Source organism: Zosterops lateralis, assembly GCF_965231275.1.
Source record: "Zosterops lateralis genome assembly, chromosome: 15".
NCBI classification, from domain to species: domain Eukaryota; kingdom Metazoa; phylum Chordata; class Aves; order Passeriformes; family Zosteropidae; genus Zosterops; species Zosterops lateralis.
In genome coordinates this window covers 7,665,624-7,687,373 of record NC_139775.1, presented here as the reverse complement: position 1 = coordinate 7,687,373, position 21,750 = coordinate 7,665,624, and the positions used below count along the sequence as shown (strand labels likewise).

The 21,750-nt window shown below is 36.8% G+C and overlaps 1 protein-coding gene across 2 annotated transcripts in view; it reads right to left on the bottom strand.

The window, feature by feature from the left end:
- Nucleotides 1-244: 244 nt before the first annotated feature.
- PDPK1 (3-phosphoinositide dependent protein kinase 1) overlaps nt 245-21,750 on the bottom strand; it is a gene marked incomplete at its 5' end in the record, with an annotated part of 59,890 nt that continues 38,384 nt past the window's right edge. The window contains 4 exons of one of the 2 annotated variants that reach the window (XM_083872828.1): nt 245-6,380; nt 13,405-13,530; nt 17,886-18,002; nt 21,031-21,126. In XM_083872828.1, coding sequence (XP_083728954.1) covers nt 6,351-6,380; nt 13,405-13,530; nt 17,886-18,002; nt 21,031-21,126 — 369 coding nt within the window. In that variant the 3' untranslated portion in view covers nt 245-6,350. The remainder of the gene's footprint in view (nt 6,381-13,404; nt 13,531-17,885; nt 18,003-21,030; nt 21,127-21,750) is intronic. The other variant, XM_083872827.1, reaches the window with a different exon arrangement.

Genomic DNA, 21,750 nt, shown 5'->3' with positions numbered 1-21,750 from the left:
ACTGCAAAGGAAAATAATTTCCCAACTGATAAATATCTGAATAGACCTAGCTTTTTTTGTGACTCTTTGGGGTAGCAGTAATGGATACATCTCTTTTACAAAGGAGAGTGTTAATGCTTTGAATCGCTGCCCAAATATGCAACTACATTTTACATCTGAAGTGCTAAACTAGGAATTATCACAGGATACCACACTATTAATATCAATTAGTGCATTTAGAAAAGAAAGATATAAGACATCACACTTTAAAAGGGAAAAACCAGGTTTATTCCATGCAGTTTACAATACACTAGTGTTATGAAAAGGAAGTTAAAAAAATACCCACACACATTTCATTTGTTTGTTTTGAAAGTGATGGTTAACTGTAACCACCTTCAAATCATCTGGGAAGCCCTACCAGATTTTTTTTCCAGGGAAATTTCCCTGAATTCAGTTTCTTGTCTGTGTCTGTGCTATGAGTTTTGGTTAATGCAAATGCATTAAAACCAAATCAAAACTCAAATTTTGCTGCAGTAAGAACACTTCAGAGATAATGAATTGGCACAAAATAAAGCGTTATTGCTAATCCACTATCCAGGAAATAACATGTTGCAAGTATGGCCACTTGAGTATAAGCACAAACAGCTGATGCACAACTAATTTTGAGACCAGTGATTTGGAGGAGAAGGTAAAAAAAGAGAACATTTGTTGAATTGGGTAGGTGGTCCTAAAGAGTGCATAGGAAGTAGATTTTTCATAGCTAGATTGAGGTAAGGATAAGGACAGAAGCAGGTGGAAAAAGCTGCCATTTGATACTTCTTCAGTTTGGTGATCTTGTTTCAGTTGCAGGTAGAGGTTGGCAACATTACTTTTCAGAGTGCCTTGGCACTTGCTCCATTCTAGCAAGTACACATGAGCCAAGTTAATGTGAGTAAAGTTGTGCATAAGCTTTTGGAAAATCTTCAAAGGTAGCAAGAATCATGTACATAATAAATACATTTACTTTTCCTCTTTACTCAATTCAGATGATGAGGCCTCAAAATCACAACAGGTCTTAGGTCAAAATTTAGGCTCAGCTTCCTAAGGCAAGGAAGAGCACTGTCACAGAATCTCTTCCCCTTCCACTCACCCCCAAAGTAGCAAAATAACCTTTAAAAAAGTTTCTCTCATTATAGTAGTTATTAAGACACAACATCCTGAAGAGAACCCTCTGATGCATCCAGAAAGTTGTATTTGCAGCTGTATCTATTCACTGAACTTCTGAAAAGTTTATGCCTTGGCAGATGTTGCTAAAGTAAAGGTCAACTAAGTTGCAAAGAAATATTCTGTGACAATTTCCTGGGACAGAATCTTCCTCAAAGCTTCTCTATTGCCAGTGCTGTTTGTAAAAGTTGTTAGATTTCAGCAAAGGTAATAATAAAGTGGAGGGTAAGTGTACTGCCTTTTCCAGTGTGCTCTTGTCCAATCTGGATGCTGAAAATCCAAGCTATATAGGAACACCGACATCTGCAATTGCTTCAGCCATTTGGAAAAATTATTTTAGAGTCCATGAGTGGAAAGGAAAACAGACTAGTTGTTTTTTAAACATTGTATGTCTCTGGAACCTCAAATTAGCCCTGGAAAGCATTTTAGCCCTTAGCATTTCTGCTCTGAAAATGGGAAGAGTTCCTTCTGACAGTCATTTAGGCAAATTGGACAGTAAGATCTATTTAGCCCTTTAAAGCCTCTGTTCATTAAGAAGCCTTTAAAGACAGCTCCTGATTTTTGTGAAACAAATGAAAACTTACATGACACTGAGTTCAGAGAGCCTTCTACTTTTTTTTTTAAACTGAATATTCATACTATTTAAAGAATCAATAATTCCACACAGAAACCCACGTAAGATCCCAAGATTGTCCTTAAAACTGGAGATAACTGCTGTCTAAACTACAATGCAGTAAACAGGCAGCATCCTCAGGCTTAAGTATTTCAAAACTGTTGTGTTAGAAAAGACACTTTTCCAATGACCACTCAGGTTTTAACCCTACTGTCTCAGACAAAAGACACTGTTAAAGGCATAGCAAAATTTCATTTTTCGAGAGCCCCACAGTCCAAGGGCTGATTGAAAAAGTTAATTTGAAGAACTCGAAACTTCTGATGTGGTGAGAGAGAGAATCAAAACAGGAGAATGGCACTTTCGGATTTTATCACATCTCAAGTGAACAAAACCCCAGACTTCCAGCTTTCATTTGACTTCGATCTTCCTCCAAAAGCCCAGGACAACTTCACTCTTCTAGTACTTCCTATGGAATACATTCCAGTATACCTGGGTAGCTATAATCCAGATTCTGCTGAATTCCACTGAACTAGATACTACTGCACTTTTGCACTCCAAGTTCATTTTTGTAATATTAATAAAATTTGTAACTAATGTGTGTTAATTTGCTGGTGGTAGCTCTCTACAGCTTAAACAGAGACTGACAACTCTCAACAACCTAAATAGACATTCACAGATAGTGTTCTAAGAAGCACTTTTCTGATAACACTACCCTATCACTATCACCCTACGCAGCAGACTTGCTCCCTTGGTTGCATGCCTGCCACCAGGTTATCTTTTATTTAATCTGCCAGTTTTCATTCTTCTCCTGACAAAAAAAAAAAAAAAAACCCAAAACCCACCTCTCTCAGAAAAAGAGGAGATTGGTTCAATTCTGGAATGTGCAGGAAACAATCCTGTTTGTAATGAATCACAACTGTGCATTCACATTGCTAGAAATGGAGTTACACAGCTATTGCCTAAAGAAAATCTGAAAGCAAAATGTCAGATTGATTCACAGAGCTTCATTTTTAAGAAATATCTTCTAATGCTACAATGCAAGATGAAAGGATCTTTTATCATTGCAAGAAATCTGAGTTTGAAAAAAAACACAGTATATTTTCCAACTTTTATGGGTATTCAATGATTCTGACGATGGAAACTTTAATAAAGAATCAAAAAAAGCTTCTAAATTCAATCAAGTCTTTGACATGCAATTAAATTACTGTGGGATAAAACCCCTGCAATTAACTGTAATCTCTGGAAATCCCACAGTAAGTAGGACAAAATCTCAGGTAACCTTTGGGCTGGGAGCTGCTGAGTCAGAGTATATGTTTGGACAGTTATTATGGACACTGTGACATTCATGTCTTTGAGGCCTCAGAATTACTTGTTCATTGCAGACAAATTCTGATGCACTTGCTGCTTGAGAAGTCAAAAGTGTCTTATATAAAAATGTCATTTCCAATAAAAGAACATAGCCTCTGAGAAAACTTAAGCTGTCTCCCAACTCAAAGCAAGAAATTGCCATAGCAAATTTGAACTTCTGTTTTTAAACAAGTTTTGCAAGAAGTTTGTCATGTAAGTGCCCTTAAGGAATTTAATCTCTCTTCCTGCTTTATTCCTTCTGCTATGATCTCTTCCAAGCTCAGGATCTAAAATTCTAACCTGGAATACTGTTCTGATTTAAGAACAGAGGAGCTGTGTATGTCCAGAGCTAAGTCCAAGGGGTTTGCAATCCAGCTTTGCAGCTCCAGCCTGACAGTGAACCCCTCAGCCCTGCACGGTCACAGGCAATTCTCAGGTAGGTACTCTCCAAATGGCAGAACAAAGGACTCCAGTTTAAACTGTACAGGTATATTACTTCATCCTGCAAGATCTTAACAGATGAAGCAATGTTTGCAAAGCCTGGTGATGCAGCTTGGACTCTAATGCAATTACCTTGTTACTGTCACTAACTTTATTTGAAACTGCAACAGTCAAACAAAAATAAACAAAACTTATTTAGGGATAAATAGTTAATGCTTTGAAAAAAGCTGAAGAGAGCATTTCCATCCATCTGAAAGCCTCACATGATCACAAAAATTAAAGCAATAATGACAATAGCAAGAACAGGAAAGTAGATAGTTTGGGTGGTCTCAACCAACAGCGTATTTAAAATAATTTACAAGGTACCTGCCTACTAAAGCTCTCTCTTTTCTTTCCTTCTTAAAATCTTTGTGAGGTATTGGAAACAAAGTGCAAAAAAATTATTAAACACTCATTTCCCTAAAATTAGCTATGGCAGGGATACAATGTAAACTAAACTGCATGTAATCTCATCATAAAAGCAGGTTTTAGAACTGAAAATATGCCAATGGAAAAAAAGCCCCATACTCAGAAAAAAACCACTCCTTTACACACTAAATTTGTTCAGTTTGCTCAGTTTGTTATTCATGCTATGCTGATGTCCTTCAGGAAAATTTAACTTTATTAAATAGTCTGTCCTTTTTGGGTTTAGTAAGGAAGGCAACAGAAATGCTGATTCAGAAGGATCACTGTAAAACTGGTATTTTAGGCATTAAAATCCACTTAGATCAATGCTGAGTTACTCTGTAGAGCACATCAAGAAAACAAGTAACATGGCTGGCTGCAATTCCATGAGCTGAGGAGCTCAGAGAATTCGGTGGAGTCGTACTGCTTAAAAACACAGTGACTACTGCAGCAGAGGAAATGTTTTAATGTGCAGTTAACACAGACAATTTTTATGCTTATTTTCAGATACACAAGATAATCTGTCACTATTTAGGGAACATCTGTGTGCTCAATTTAAACTGATAAAATATGGGTACCTAAAAAAGTATAAAAGTATAAACATTTCCCCCTACACAATTACAATTTTAGTAAATTAAATTCAGTTTTAACTTCTTAAAAAAAGACAAAAATTGTATGTGTTGTGGAGGGGCCAGCAGCTTCCTGTGCAGACCACATCCAAGTCTCAAAATGCATTACAAATTCTTTCAAGCATTAGGCACACGGACAAGACATTTAGCCCACTGCTTAATCTATTTAGTAGAAATGTTTCTTACAAATTGTTTTGCCAAACTTGTATCAATGTGTAAGTCCTTTAAAAAAACATTTAAAAAAAAAAAAAAAGTAGACCCAGGATGTTTGAAAATCAGGTTTTTGTCTAAAGGATTACCTACAGTATATGCATGAATTCTGAAATTACTAAGAATGAAAACTGTAATGTCTTTAAAATTTAAAACCATCTTGTAGCTTTTTGAAACTCCCTTCCACTGGTTCCATGAGTCAATGAAGTCAAGTTTTATACTGTCCATTTCATTAAGTGTTTTAAAGATGTGCTAAAGATTTTGCTCAAAACATAGTGTATGTCTTGTGTATTAGCCTTCATCAAGGACAAACCAACAAAGCCGTACCACATTCTGTTCAAACACTGTTCTTAACTGCATAGTTGAAACTGTATAGAATGAGAAAAGTTGATTACAGGTATCCTGAATATCCAAAGTAATCAGGTTTTTCAACTGGATGAGTTTATGTTCACACTAAGGTTGATTTTATTCCGAGTCATAGAGACAGGGACCTAGGACTAGCCAGCTGTATTTCTGTAAAACCTTCAGCTCTAGAAAAATCTCTACCCTAATCCACACAGTTCAATGCTTATAGGCATTTTATAAAAACACAAACACACATATGAGTACAAACACCTCCAAAGAAACAGAATGTTCAGTTGGTCATTTTAAGTGAATTTTGATTCCACTTTCAAGCATGTGACCAGGACTGGAGCATACCTTTCGCAGAAGACTGTTGTAACAGAGGGAACATCAAGAATAACTCAGAGGAAGGCCATTTTCTCTGAGTTTAGTCTTCCCTTTGGGTATTGAAATAAGCTATACATCCAGTCAATATATACACCCTTCAGAGAAACCTTTTCTCTGTCGTGTAACTTTTACATGTGCTAGTTTCAGTTGATCTCCTAGGCTGTTATTACATAATAGATTATGTCACAGAGCCGTAAGGAATGTGCAGTCTAATACAGTCAACTGGGGCCGACACTGATTCTGAAACAACGTACACCCAAATACTTGTGGTTTTGGGCTGTAACATTTGTGTGTGTGTGTCTGTGTGTCTGTGTGTCTGTGTGTGTGTAAGTGTGTGTGTGTGTAGCACCAATTACATTGTCCTTTTAAGGTTTACAATGATTAGTAAGAAAATGTCTCCAAACTGATCAACATTGGGTCATCCAGCACCAGACATCAAGTGCTACATGTCTCCGAGGAAAATATGAGTGCATGGTCATTTCTTTTCAAATGACCAGTGTCAATCGGCCAACAAGAGAGTACAACCATGCACTACAAGCAAAACTTAACACACACTCCCGCACCATCTATTCCCATTATGTAATCTTGCAATGCTTCCAGAAGTTGACACCAGCTTATAGGCAAATATGGTTGAACCCAGATCAACAGAAAATTGTCTAAATCAGATTTTTTCTTTTGCAGCCAAGCCTCTTCAGTGTGACAATTCACTGCATCTTCAAATAAAAGAAAAAAATTGTCACCGTTCAATACTGTCTTCACATCCTGGAACCTCGTTCTTGCAAAATCTGAAATAGACCAATAAAAATGCTATAAATGAAAATTAGCTCACTGTCATTCCTAAAGCATGGAGATCAAAGAGCAACATAATGACTATTTTTAATAACTGGTAAAGTGTCAGGGACCTGGTTCAAGGACATTCCTGGGGTCTGTGCTTTAAAGCGGAAAAAAGACAGATTGATACGTACAATGTCTCCTATCAAATACCATTAAAACAGGTGCAAAACAGTGCTAGGAATTGAGTATTATTAATATGAACAATTAATACATTAATAAGACTTCATAGCTGGCAATTTGTAGATTTGTAGTTTGGTAGATCCTGAGGTCATATGTGGTAAATTAACCTGGGTACTTTACTAGAAACAGAATTTATTCTTCATTTTTCCTGTTCCAGTAAAATGTCCTTAACTTTCTGAAGTTTCAGATGCATATTGTGTTCCATAAATTAGTATCAAAAACATGAACTAGCAAATAAAAATGTTCAGAAATGGCACAATGGGTGCAATGATGCGAGAAGTTTTTAAAGCCCAAGTACAACCTGGCAAGATTTAAACCATCAACAGCCAATCTACTTCCAGTTTGACTATTTTTTCTCCTCTGTTTCAGACTTTTTGGCTTCTCCAGAGAGGAAAGGATCCAAGTCTTAGGACTGACTGTTCAGGCAACAATATTTTAATGTTGCTGCTCTAAACTGAATCACAGCCAGCAATACTGAGGTAAACTCCCAGGCTGCATAGTAGAACTGTGTCAGCAGGCTGTAGAACCAATCATGACAAAAGACAAACACAGCATTAAGCAAAGCTTCAAATGTACTGAGTGTTAATCTATAAGTAAAAGTCTTTTGATACTTCATTTTCTTTTGCTTCTTGATAGTTTTCTTAGTATTGGGAAGAGCTCTTTATTTCAAAAGCTGAAAGAAAACAAAGGCACAATCCCTGGACAATGGCACAGCTGCCCTCAAGATGGAATTTCCTTCTATTATGATCCTTGTGTAGCCTGATGTTACAACAAACACTCAGTAGCACATTCCAGCCCACAGAATCTGCCAGCACACACAAACACTTCAGTCTCTGTGCCTGTAAGGTAAAGGCTGGCAATCACTTCACACAACAGTTTCAAGTATGGTTTTAAATTTTAAAAGTTGACGTATTTGATTTCCTGTTAATATTGTTAAAATGGCTATTGTGTTTTTCATAGTGACTGAAGTCAAGCAAGGTCTCACCTGCTTTGCCCAACTCCATGGGATTTTTAAGGGCTGGTGCTCATAAAACACCCATTACCATTTGTGTAGCTCAAGGACAGTTCAGAGCCAGTGGTGTTAGATCAAAAAATTAAAAATCCACTTTATCACTTGCTCACTGTACTGCCTTCTACACCTAGATCTAGCTTTGTGCATACAAGGTTCTTTTTCATTTCAAATTCAGCATTATTGTTTTGAAGTTATGAAACCAGACGTCAGTGCAAGTACTTTGAAAAATTTCCAAAATACAGAAAGACGTTTTCCACCAGCCATGTCATGTTTTAAGGTACATTTTAGAAGCAAACACCTCTTCTTTCATGAAGATAATTCATGAATGTTACACATGACTACGTGTACTAAGCAAAAAGCATTTCCTATGAAACTGTAGGAAAGATATAAGTGAATTCTGTGGGGAAAAAACAGGCTCTGTAAATTACCCAGCAACTGCTTGTATAATACATGCAAGAGGGACTAGATAAACTCACAGACAATAGTGCCACTGATACCAACTCATGGTACTGCTACAGTGTCATTGGAGCTTCCATACAATGACCTGGATGAAGGCTTGAAGCCAAAATTCCCAGGCTGAGTTTTACTGGAAAGTGGGGAAATGTATCAGGAGCAGATATCATAAATGTTTCATACTTAAACTCTTTCCCCAAGTATTTGCTGTTGGTCAGAGCAGAGAACAAAGTGTTGGAGTAGATGCCTGCAATTGAGGATAACAGTCTGACACAGCAAATGGAGTCAGTAAGTGAAACCATATCCAGCAGAGACAAAAACATGTCTGAAACAAATACCTGTGCAACTAGAAAATAATAATGGATCTATTAATTTTGTTAATATTTCAGATTTATTATGAAGTATTTGAGTTCATTCATTCCTAGAAGAGTACTTGCAAGATTAATAGAACTATTTTCTGTAGCATCAGGAACACATGCAATAAGATAAAGCTGAGCAAGATATGGACACTGAACTTTGCACACTTTACTGAGCCAGTAATCCCAACATCAAGCAGAAATTCCATTCCATTCAGGCAATATTTTAACACACTTTTCTTGGTATTTCTTCTGTAAACTTTACCTCTACTGAAGAGGAAATCACAGAATCACAAGAGTGGGTTGGGTAGGAAGGGATCTTAAAGATCATCTCATTCAAAACCCTGCCATGGGCAGGGACACTTTCCACTGTCCCAGGTTGCTCCAAGCCCTGTCCAACCTGGCCTTGGACACTTCCAGGGATCCAAGGGCAGCCACAGCTTCTCTGGATAACCTGTGCCAGATGTTTCACCACCTTAATGGTAAAGAATATTCTCATCATTGTATTCAAATCTAAAGCTATCCTCTTTTAGTTTAAAAACCTCACCCCTTGTCCTGTCACCATGAGTCCTGGTAAAAAGTATTTTTTCATCGTTCTCATAAGGCTTTTAAAGTAGTGGAAATGCAGTAATACTGGCCCTGGGGCTCTCCTCTCTAGGGCTAACAATCCCAACTGTCTCAGCCTGTCTTCAGAGGAGAGGCGTTCCAGCCTGCAAGCTATTTTCATGTCTCTCCTCTGGACCCACTCTCACAGGTCTTTCCTGTACTGGGAATCCCAGAGCTCGATGCAGCATTCCAGGTAGGATTTCATGAGAATAGAGCTGAGGGGGGGAACCACTTCCCTCAACCTGCTGGCCATGCATCTTTTGTTGCAGTCCTGGCTTTCTAGTCTGCAAGTATTGCTAGCTCAAACTCAGGTTTTCACCAGGTCTTCTGCAATGCTGCAGTAAATCCATCTATCACCCAGTCTGTTCTGATACTCGGGATTGTCCCAACTCTAGTACAGACCTGCTGTATTGACGATTTTTGTTTTTTTCATATTTCCGTTCTATTTTCCCTATAGGTGCACCAGATTCAAAACTGGCCTAAAAATTCTAAACAATGCTGAAAGAACTCTCATATTCTTGGGTCCTGACTGTGATTGCTTCTTAGGGAAGCAGAACATAAAAACTATTTCTTTCCACTCAAAATAAACCAGCTGCTGATAGAAAAGTGTTTTAAGGACTGTTTGCCTCTCAAGCAGTTTAAGAATATTACATTCAATTCCAGCAAAGTGGCAGTTTATTTTGTTTCAATAAAGTTTCAGATTTGATCCATTCTTTTCAGCCATTACTGAAGACCTGGCAGAAGGCTTTACAGTACCCTAGCAGTGGCTTCTTTAGCATTGTTTCAGAAAATAATGTAGGTTCCTTTTCAGCCATGTGCAGCCACTTCATAGAATCACAGCATATCCTGAGTTGGAAGGGACCCACCAGGATCTTTATATGATGATCCTGGCCTTGCACAAGACGATCTCTAGAATCACATCATGTGCCTGAGAGCATTGCCCAAACTTCATAGATAAGTGTGAGGCTGCTTCTACAGCTAAAAAGATCAGGTGTACAGGTGAGAAGCTGAAGTTTAATCTCACGCAATGATAAGTATCTTCAATTTATTCAGGCTCAAGGGACCACCCACACCACACCACTGAACATTCAATGGTACGTTATCTTCTGGAAACTAGAGAGAAGAATAAATATGAGTAGTACTTAAAGACACATTAGGAAAAGTGCCAAGGTTCTTTTTTCCGATGCAGCTTTTTTTGTGCTCTTCCGCTAGTGACTTTTAATGTAACTTCATGTTCAATCAGATGTCAAACTACAGTGGAAAGGATCCCTCCTCAGAGTTGTTTCCTGTGATAAATACAACTGTGGCACTAAGATCACACTATTTACTTATATTTGCCATATCTTTACTAAAAAAATCCTTAGTTTCAAAATTATCAGTTAAGACCTGCTTTGGACTACCATTGCACTCAATCGAGTTTGTTAAATAATTGCCAAATCAGACATTGACTGAAAATGTATATGGTAAGTTTGTATCAGATGCCTCTACATGTAAAAAACCTATCTGACAGAAAAGCTGGTGCACATACAGTAAGAAAGAAATGAATGAATGAAAAGCAGTTCTGGCCCTAGAATCTACATGAAGAACTTTCCTTCTCAGCAAAGCTTTAAAGATACTACTCATAATGCAGTTTATGAAAGCAACACTAATTACTCTGTCAAAGAAGCAATATCCAGAATAGGAATTCTATCTTTGCCAACCATGCCACAACCATAATCACAAACACACATACACCACCAGGACTAGCCAAAGGACAGGACTAGTGGGGGTGGGAATTGGATGGGGCAGAAAAGCATCTGGTTAAAATCCTAGGGCAGCTAGTGCTCACCATGACATTTACACTTAATCTGAGTCATTCATATCGTAATCCGTTTCTTCATCCTCACTCTGAGTGTCATGCAGCATGCAGCACGTATAAAAGAAGGAAGGGAAAAGAAGAGATTGCAAGTGAGTCAGAGCTGCAATAAAGTACAATCCACTTACACCTGAACCATCTGGCAATGACACTTATTCACTTTACCTGGAACCTCCACTTTTTATATAAAAAAGTATGACAGCTGACCATTTCAAGAAGGAATGTAACAGATTTCAGGACAATTTCCTCTTCCAAATATCCTGAAGTCAGCAGATAGAAGCCAATAGTCAGGTCAATAAAGTGGTATGAAAGAGAAGACTGCTTGTGGGAATATAGGTTATCTTTTGGTTGTGCCATGGCTACCAGTAAAATCCAGTGGAACCATTTAAGATGAATTTCCTTTGCTTAGATGTATTAAAAGGTTACAGAGAAGTCATCTACTAACTTATTATGCTGTTAACTAAAAAAAAAGAAAACATGAGAAAAAAGTCCCTAAGAAGGAACAAAGGTGAAGCTTGATTAGATGGCTATCAGAAGATACTTTCTCCTATTCTGAAAATTCAGGACTATTAACTAAAACTGAAGTGCTTGTCAATAAAAATTATATACTGGCAGGTTTTTTTTTCTCTAACTCAGTCTGCTTTAAAAGTAATAGGAGGACTTTCTTGTAAGTCAGTCCCAGTACATCAACATAGTATTCCATATATAAAAGTAGATACCAGAATTTCAATCATAAGATCGTTATGAAGACCAACTCAGACACTACTGGGACTAAAGGACAATGCTTGCTAAGAGGGAACTATGGAGACAACATCTCCCAAAGTTAAGGTTCCTGAACACAGCTGTCAGAAACCTCTCAGGAAAATAAGGAAATAATTATTTTTCCTTTATTTTCCCAGTCACAACATATACCTATATACAAAAATATGATCTTTTAGAAACATAATATATAAAAGGATTATTCTTCAAGTATTGCCTATTAAATGTTAGCAGCAGCTTAACTCTTCCAGGACAAAAAGAGGGAATGTTATATCTCCAACCAAAATTAACAGTAATTTCTATTCACCACAGTGGTCAAACAATGCTCTGCTCTCTTCTCTGCAACAATGACCAAGCAGCACATTAATGGAGATGTCTAAGACAGCCTCTCTCAGCACTACTCCACCTACACAGTCATAATGCAGTCTAAACTAGCTTTTGGGTTTTGTCTTTAACACCTGCATTCAATCTGTATTTTCTTTTACAGGAAGGATGCAACGTAACTCTGGCAACTTCTGAAATTACCTGAAAATGCACTACCATTCCTTATGAGGATGTTTATGAGGCTCTAGAATTCCACATTTTATTTCAGGTAGATACCTCAGCCCTAAATTATTACCACACACCTCTAACCATGTCAACTTCCAAAGTCTTCCTCAAGCATCCTGGCAAAAACAGACCTTAACTAGGGTTTTGAGAGAGTAAGACATGGCTTACCCAGTTTCACTGTTTACCCCTGACTACATTAATCCTTTATAACTCTTCGGAAGTTTTATCTCAACAGTGATGAACATAAATTGCTCATTTCTCTAGGAATCTAACATACAAGTTAGAGTATTTTTATACTGCAAATTATAAAAATTATTCCATAAGTGTGTACCAAAGCATAGACAGTGATGAAGTTTCATCTATTTGAGGCCTCAGTGCCAAGACTCAGATCCATTCTTAGCATTATTTCAAAATCAATTGCTTTGAAGGTGATTCTTGAAAAAGCAAGTTTTGATGATTTACCAATTGTTTCTCACTTACATAAGGGAAACCAAAAGCTTTTAAGCCAACTACAGGTGTATCCAGTTTGTCTGTAGTCATCTCCTGATACAAAACACCAATACAATGATAAAAGCTGTTCACTATTCATGACAATGAATACACTTATATTACAGAATTGCTCTGCCTTATGGCTAGTCAGCTGTGGTCTTACGTTTTCCTTTGCACAAGTTCCAAAATACAACAGAGTAAAATGCTAAGACACTGTGCCAGTTAAATCTTTTTGTAAAGTTGGTTACAGAAAGTAAACTTGGTAGAACCCTGAAAACATTTAGTACCCTCATTTTATAACATATTACACATGACTGTTTTACAGAGACAGCATCTTTCAAGTTCCATTCTTGACAGTAAGATTTCTTCAGCTGAAGTCAAGCAAGAAAAGCAGTTTTTAACTGAACTGGTGTCATTCGCATGTATAGGAAACAAAACTTAGTTTCTCAGCTCTAAAGAGAAAGTATCTACTGATACCTGAAAAAAATAGGCACTGAAAAAGTACAGAGTATTGCATTTAAATAATTCAGGCATATATAACAAATGCACACTGACTGTACAGTCCCTCATACAATGGACAAGGAATCATTTTTAGTTCTGAACAAGGGGAAACAAGGACAATTAAATAATGGTCCAGAACAGAGATAGATTTATCATGACTTGTGAAGCCCACCCAATTCAACACTATTTCTTTAGTCCAATGTCTAGTAACTCACCTTTGCTTTTTCACTGGGTTCACTGGTTGTGCCATAAGGAGTGTTATGCAATTCCTTCGAGACAACACACAGAAATTCAGCCTGATCTTCATTGCCATAGTTATAGGAAGAACCAATACTGACCAGCTGAAAGATAAAAAAAAATAAAAATAATCAATTGTATTTCCACATAAAACAAATTTCAAAAAGTCAAGTGATTAGTACAAACACTCCCCACTCTGCAGACTGTAGGTTGTGCCTGAAGCATGATTCTCCACTTCAATGCAAATACGTTTTGATGCTGACAAATACAATGACAATACACACTCTGATGATAAGACACACACAGGGTTTTTTTTAAACAGTTACAGAATTAATGATTTACAGTTATAATTATCCTGTGAAAGAAAATACTGTGGAGGCAGGTCAATGGAGAACTAGCCTGTTCCCTGTTTCTGTTATTTACTGGAAACCTTCCTATCCTCCAAAGTTGAAGTTTATATTTTAACGTGATATGATTTAACATGTAAATGGCTGCATGCAGGAACCACTTTAGCCTGAAGGGATACCCATCACTACTTATAGAATAATGGTATTTCTATTAAAGCATATTTTGAATGGACAAACACAATATTTGCATCTGACTGGAAAACAACCAGACACGGTATGGTGGAACATCAAGATTAACATCTGAAATTCATACACACTGCTACAAGGAAGCTAATTAAGGAAGTGCTACAAGCAGAAGCCATGTATAATGAAATGTGACATATTTACAAGTTTCTACAGTCTCTGTATTGAATGATGACAATCTACTGAGAAAGAAGAATATACTCAACATCAGTACTACTTCTTACACAGCAGGTTTATCAAATGGCAGAAATTGTCTTACCTTACACGTAATACACTTACCTAATGCTAGAAGCTTTAAATAGCCTGCCTTTCCAAGCCAGCTTCAATTCAGATGTAGCTGGTGCATTTATTTTAAAGTTTTATTTCAAAAGCACAAGAAGATAATGTGTGATCTACAAGATAGTCTGATCTACTGACATAGATCAAAGTCCTAAAAATAAAACTGTCACACAGATACACTGTGTCATTTTGTCATTACCCAAACTATATCTAATCTATCTACCAAATCACCACACATACACAATAAGACTGCCCTATTCCCCAGTCTCTACTATACCATTTAAGTGCTCTAAAAATGGCACATAGAAAAGACCTAACTTTTTTTTTTTTAGGGTAACAGCACTTAAAACACTGTAGTTATCTCTGTGAAGACAAATAGTGTTCTACTATTAGTCCAGCAGAACACCAAAGAGAGTAAAAGATTTGTTAAAGCATGAAAGATGAAGTGAAGATGAAATCCTAATCCTGAGTTTGTACTTAAGGGATAAAATTATTCCCCCAACAAAACCTGAAGTTAGACCAAGGTTAAAAGCAGCTTCCATATGGCACTATCTGAAGAAAACAAAGCCTCACTGCACTTTCTAAGGAGAGGACAGAGACATTCAGATGTTCCTGCTCTGCCGTAAGACAGCCAAGGAAGCACTTCCACAGACGGACAGAGCCAAGGTCTACAAAGAGCAGCAGGCTGTGTGTCTACATAATGAATCAACTTGATGCCAGGCCTATGCACTGTCCAAAGTTTCTGGAGCCTGATGATATTACAGCACACAGGGCTCAGCCTTCCATGAACAGTAATGGCCATCAAAACTCATCACTCTCAAATTATGTACTTTAACTACACTGAATGTGATCACCAGAAACCTTCCCTGCCTCCTCCTCTTCTAACATCACTCTAGTTCTGCAAAATACATACATAATCAGTAATGAACATAGGCTGATCAAAAATTAATGTGTTAAAGACATTTTCCCAACCAAAACTATGTAATGAAGTTACAAACACCCAGGTTTTTTTAGAAGCACCAATGCATATAAAGACATCATTTACCTTGAGACGTTAAATCAGCTAATCTTTCACAATGAATACTCTGCAGTCTGCACCATAACGTATTTGTGTAATATAGAATCCCCAAACCCACTGAGTAACTAGTTTCTTGGTTGCACAAGATGGACTGAGAAAGTCTACTGAAAAGCTGGAAAATCAACCCAAATTTACTTCATATATTAATAAAATTTGTTGATTGTCTTCCCTACCAACAAAAATATCATGCACAAATTTTCAGAAAAAAACAGCAGTTAAGTTGCCTTAAACCCAACAAAGTGCTATAAAGTTTACACTATACATTGTATAGCAATGACAAACCATTTAGTATAAATACAGTAACTGCTTCAATTATTAAAGTAAAAGGTAGGACATTAAACAACATTTTTAACTCACTTAAAGGCTAGAAAACATTCAGAATGTTTACATGCATATTTAAACAAAGCCACTCAAAGTTCACCTTCTCTGAAGAGAATTTTGAAGAATAAAATTCAAGTATACAACTTAATTAGTATACAGTTGACTCTTCTTGGAAAACGGCAAAAACTCGTTATCAGGTAAGCTATGATAACTAACAGAAGGAAAAATACTTCTTTACTTATTGACACTCTAAAGAAAAAAATGACCTCTCTGAAAGTAGATACCACACAAGACGCAAACATCAGCCAAATTATCAATCCTGTTTCAACCAGGTTGACAGGTCTTCAGTTGATAGCTACTAACAAATGCTTCATAATCCAACCACGTAAATTAACCTTTTGCACATAAGTCTTTTTAAGAGACATGGCAGATTGAACACTTTTAGCCAGTTGGATAGGACTATAAATTTAGCTGACTGCAAAACATCTAATGACTTTTTGCAACTACTGACCAGTGGATAGTCACTTTTGCAGAATTACACCCAAGTTGCTCAAAACTTCAACTCACAGTACTCTCATAAGCAGTTTCGTATGTGTGCAGGTAAAAACATATAATTTGCGTAGTAGCAAATGCATGCTAGAAATGTCATTGTAGCTTTTTGAAATGATCAACAACAACAACAAGGCTGATGGTAGAAAAGGAAACAATGGAAAATGACTGTAGATTAGAACTGAACTGCTCTGTCAGGAACTGAGATGAGAAATACGTATTTGCACTCCTATTCCAAAAGTCACTTCATTGTTCCCAGTATTGGTGACAAGACTGTAAGAAGGATGCTGATAAACTGGAAGACCACCCTTGCCATGTCTGTCTGCCCCCACACTACCTCCCCCACCCCACCCCCCAAAAGAAACCACAACACATCAGAGTTATCTCAGGTATGAAAAACAGGTCAAAGGATTTCAGATTATACAGACTACTGTTTCTCAAACTTTCTGAAAGGACAAACTGTTCTTGTTTTGAAGCCACATTTGCTTCATGTACCTTAAATTACCAAGAACTTTAGAAAACATAAAAGAACCTGCTGAAACTGTAAATTTCATAGATTTGTATGCTTTTATATATATACATATGTATGTACACATGCATATATCTATTTTTCTGTACTGGTTTATTCCTTCCATGACTTGTTCCATTACACTCCTTACTAATGCAGTGTGATCCTGTTTAAGCATCCCTGTGATCCCCAACAGTGGCAGAACTGAGCACAGGAAAATGCCAATGGTACTTATCACCATTCATTAGATAAGGATCTATATTGCTATTGAATAATAGCAATTATAGATCCTTATCTAATGAACCAGAAACTGCCTCCAATGTTACTGAGAGCAAAAATCTTTCCTAAACTCATGAATATTTGTAAGTTACACAGTAATCAAAAAAGCAGAACAAGGGGAAAAGAAAGGATGAAAAAAAACGAGAGAATGAATGAAGCTAGGATTCCCCATTTGGATTTCAAGAAAAATTCCCAAGATGAAAAAAAACTCAAAACAACAAAACAATAAAGCCAAGGAAACACCCAGGATGTTTTTTCAACTTGGGACAAGATTTAAAACTGTTCATTTTGTTCTCCCTTCACTCCTCCATATTTTACTTATAAAAAACTCCTGTTACTCGTTATTCCAGTTTGAACATATCTCATTCACCTAAAAAAGAGTTAAGTTCTGAGTTATCAGAAATAAAGGGTCCAAACTCAGAACTTAACTTTGGTGGATGAAATAATCATTTTCCCAGTTTATCAGAAATGCCCCCTTCTGGACCCGTTGAACTCAAAGCTGTATTTTTAGGGCTCCTTAGGTTAGAACTGAACCTCTTAGTTAACAAGTACAGATTTTGGAGAAAAATTTAAGGAAAAGAAATTATCTATTGAGGAGGTAAGAACTCTTCCTACGAAAAACCCTGAACTAAATAAACAAGGTATTTTTGTTTAGTTGTTTTTCTATTATTTTTACAAGGTGGACATTCATAATGTGTAATGAAATATCATGAATATAAATAAAAGCCAGTCACAAATACACACAAACTACTATGTGCTGTACATCCAGAAAAAAAGTGGAATGATCTGAAAGCAGCAGAAACGCAAGGAGGCCAAGCATATCAGTGTGAGGGCAACAAGAATGGTGTGACACACCTCACTGCAGCATTTCTGGAAGCAGCTCTCTTCCCCTTTCACTTCCCGTGACACTATCAGCAGAAACTCTGACTGCTGAGCCCGGCCACAGCTGTACTGGGAACCTATACTGACAAGCTGAAATAACCAATCAAAGCAAAACACAAAAAGAAACCTTTGTAAAGCTGAAGCACATATTGTTATCCAAGTTGTACAAGTAACAGATGAGCTCAAACGTTCAGGTAACACTTACTTGCTACTAGAACAGGTTGCTATCAAGCTAAAACTTTAATTTCAACGTAAAATTTACTGAGGCAGTTGCAAAGCCCTTTTGAATTTAAATGGAACTTAAGAGCTACTGATAAGAAGGCAGAAAACTCCCCATATAACTGTGTTGTAGCCAACTACTCTAAAAAACAAAGTTTGGTGCATTCTTTTCCTGTCATACATTGACAAGTGGAGAAGGTAACATGGCTATAAGACTGGGAGGTGTTACATAAAGCAATAAATAAAGCCTGGGTATTAAAGACCTTCATCTTTTTCTAAATAATGATAAAATGCAGCTAAGGAAACATAAGAAATCAACAAGAGGAAAAAATGTTGAATGGCCTAGATTAGCTTTAGAAGCAGTAATTTACAGAAGATCCAAGAAAATAACTGGAGTGTAAAAATTGTCTTGTTCCCACAAAAATCACTACTGAGAACACTGACCAAATGTCTAATAACTTAAAGAAGGTTTAATAATTTAAAGTTCAACGTCGGCTAAATTTCTCAACCTCTTATTATAATTAATGACACATGGCAATTCCTAGCCCATTTAAATTAAAGCATAGCTTGTCAGTGCACTTTAAAGAGTTTAGATTTTTAAGTGTGAAGAGTTAGACAACAATTGCCTATTCTGAGTAAACTGGAGATTATGACAGATGAGAAGGCCCATGAATAGTACCTATATATATCCTGCTGTTGTATATGAATAATTTTGGAGGCAGCATTTAAATACCATCCTCCCTATACAGTAAACATACTTGCAACTGCATTATGGTGTCAGAGTCAGGTTACATTAATCATTAAAATTTAGATGACCAAGACTGCTGCTGTCTAAAGCCCTTCTATTTAGCCACTTTGTATAGCCTACGTTTTTTTATTCTGTTGTATTGCCAAAATACTGGGTTTTTTTCTGATTGCATGAAGAGGCAACAATTGAAGCTAAAAATCCCCACAAAAGTGGGGCATCATAATTTTTGGTAATAGATTTTGGACTGGGATTAATACATAATTGTACTGTTCTAGCAGAGCTTTCAAGCATGTTCTTTGGAAAAGGGGGTCAATACATCTGCATAAGTGCATCAACAGTTCAGCACCTTACACTCCTATTTAATAACCATATATAATCATAATTAACAATAAAATTTTGAAATGCTAAGCGTAAAAACCCATTTTTTTTCAAAACCAATCACTTGTACATGTTGCATGTGGCTCAGAGCACAAGGACTCTCAATCTGTAAGATTATCACTCCTCTGAAAAAACTGATGATTCCATCTTTTTTCACATACAGAACATGGTGGGTGCCGCCATAAAGACTGCTTCTAAAAGAACGCATCCTGCTGAGCAACATGGGCTTAGAAAAAAATTACAGAAATGCTATAGTGTTAGAAGATGCTAACAATAAAACGGTTTATGCACAATATTCTAATCCTGTTTCAAGAGAATGATGTCTGATACAAGCAGGTCTGCAGTACAAAGAAGAGAATGGCCTAGTGTGAGGTAATGAGATAGTAGGTATTATGAGATCATACAGCTGTTGAGTTATCTGCTTCAAACTATGTTGAAAAATGCGCAACATGGGAGAGGAAGGAAGTAAGGAGAGAGCTGGATGAAACAAAGATGTAATGTCCAAGAAAACCACTGGATTCTTCCAGCTCTAAAAGAGATCATAACAGATCTTTCAGCAGTTGCACTGTCAAAGCAGTAGTACTCTCAAATACAGTATCCCCGAAGGGTTTAGGATAGGTAAAAGACACGGTGTCATTTAATCTGCTAAAAAGTAAAGGAGCTCTATTTGTAATAAAAGCTAGTTTCTCCTGACAAAGAAGAATGTTGAAAAACCTTTTTCCATGCACTGACCAAAAAACAGTCATGTATTAAGTGAGAGTTTTTTTCAGGGACATAAACATTTACCTTGTGACATGGCAAACAGACCTGGTAATACTTGAAGCAGAGTACTGAAGCATAAAAAGCTTCTCTGTGCCCGTTTTCTTCATTTGCTCATGGCTGTCTCCATGTCACTAGCACCTTACACATTTTATCAAATATAAACAAAATGTTCCCATTTACCTTTGTGTCACGAACATTTTTTAAATGTTACTTTGTCATGTTATTAGACTGAGACTGCACAGGATAATGGGCTTGTGCTTATTTCAATTTCTCCTGTTGTAAGTATCAGACACTGAAAAAGGTGCTAGCAGATGAACACTGGTGTTTCAGAGTTCAAAGATTTATTGCTCCAATGCAGTTTAAATAATCTCCTGGATTAGGAATGTGAAGGATGAAGCAGTTAATCTCTTACTTACAGAGACTATCAAAGATAACAGATAGATCTTGTGATTTTACTGTGTGCTCTTGAATGTACGCACAAAGCTATTTTTATGCACTGCAAAGAACAAAAACATTCACATAGCTCACAGCTACCAAACTTCACATCCACACAGGTTAAAATTCACCCTCCTTTTTGCATCAGGTTTTTTAACAGAAGAACCACTTTTTGGGCCTGACAAACATTTATCTCACAAACTCATGTCTCTTACCCAGAGTTCTTCATATCTAACCTACCATTCATATAAACTTGTATGAGTTAATTCTGGTTCATTCACCCTTCAATGCTCGTGTGTAGACACTGAAGAATTACATTTCAGACATGTTGCAGGTGTTTTTATAGAAAGTCAGCAAAATCTACCTCCTGGAAAGCTACATTATTTTGTTTTATTATGAATACAAACACAAATATCACATTTTAATTTAGCTGTGTACGTTTATCCAAATTCTGAAAATTACTGAATCAAAAAAAGATGCACGGAATTTAATTTATATTCCTCTTTCACAAAAGATACTTCGTACTTTTTTTTTTTTAGAAGACTGTGTTATCTATATCCCATATGGATTTTTTACCTGTTCAAATTTCCAGCCATCGGACATTGTGGAAACCATTTGAGTGAGTTCCTCTTCCTGACACTGCAGCACTCTGTATACATGTTTGACTGGCACCTTCAAGAAGAAATAAAAGATGCACAACAGGGCATGGAATTCGTTATGTTTGTGACTTGTCTGAAGTTGGACTTACTCTCTAGAGATGGTAAACAACACTACTTTGAACCCATCCAGAGCAATGAATTACTAGGACCATTTTAGCTGAGACCTATAGTAAATGCTATCAGAGCAACCCTGCAATTTGGCAACTTGGCTTCAAGAGAAATTTGTCAATAACAATATAAGTTTGGGATATCTCCATGAAGACTCAGTTACTCAGGGACGCCTGAGTAGCAGAGTTAAAGAACAAACTTTATCACATCCACTTTCATGAAGAATATGAGCTGCTATACGAAGAGGCAACCTTCTCAATCACAGAGCATTACAAATAAAGAAAGTAATTTTGCCACAAAAACATATGACAGGAGCTGGATTCAGACAGCATCTGTACGTGTGTCACGTAAACATACTATATAAACAGCAGTTATACCACAGTTAGGTGACCTCATCATATTCAGAGCATTTGAAAATGGATGAGAAAGCTATGCTCTACAAAAGCTGTTCTCTAAAATAACTATTTCCAGAAATGATACTATGACAAATTCTACTATTATCAGACATTTTGGAACAATTACTTAGAAT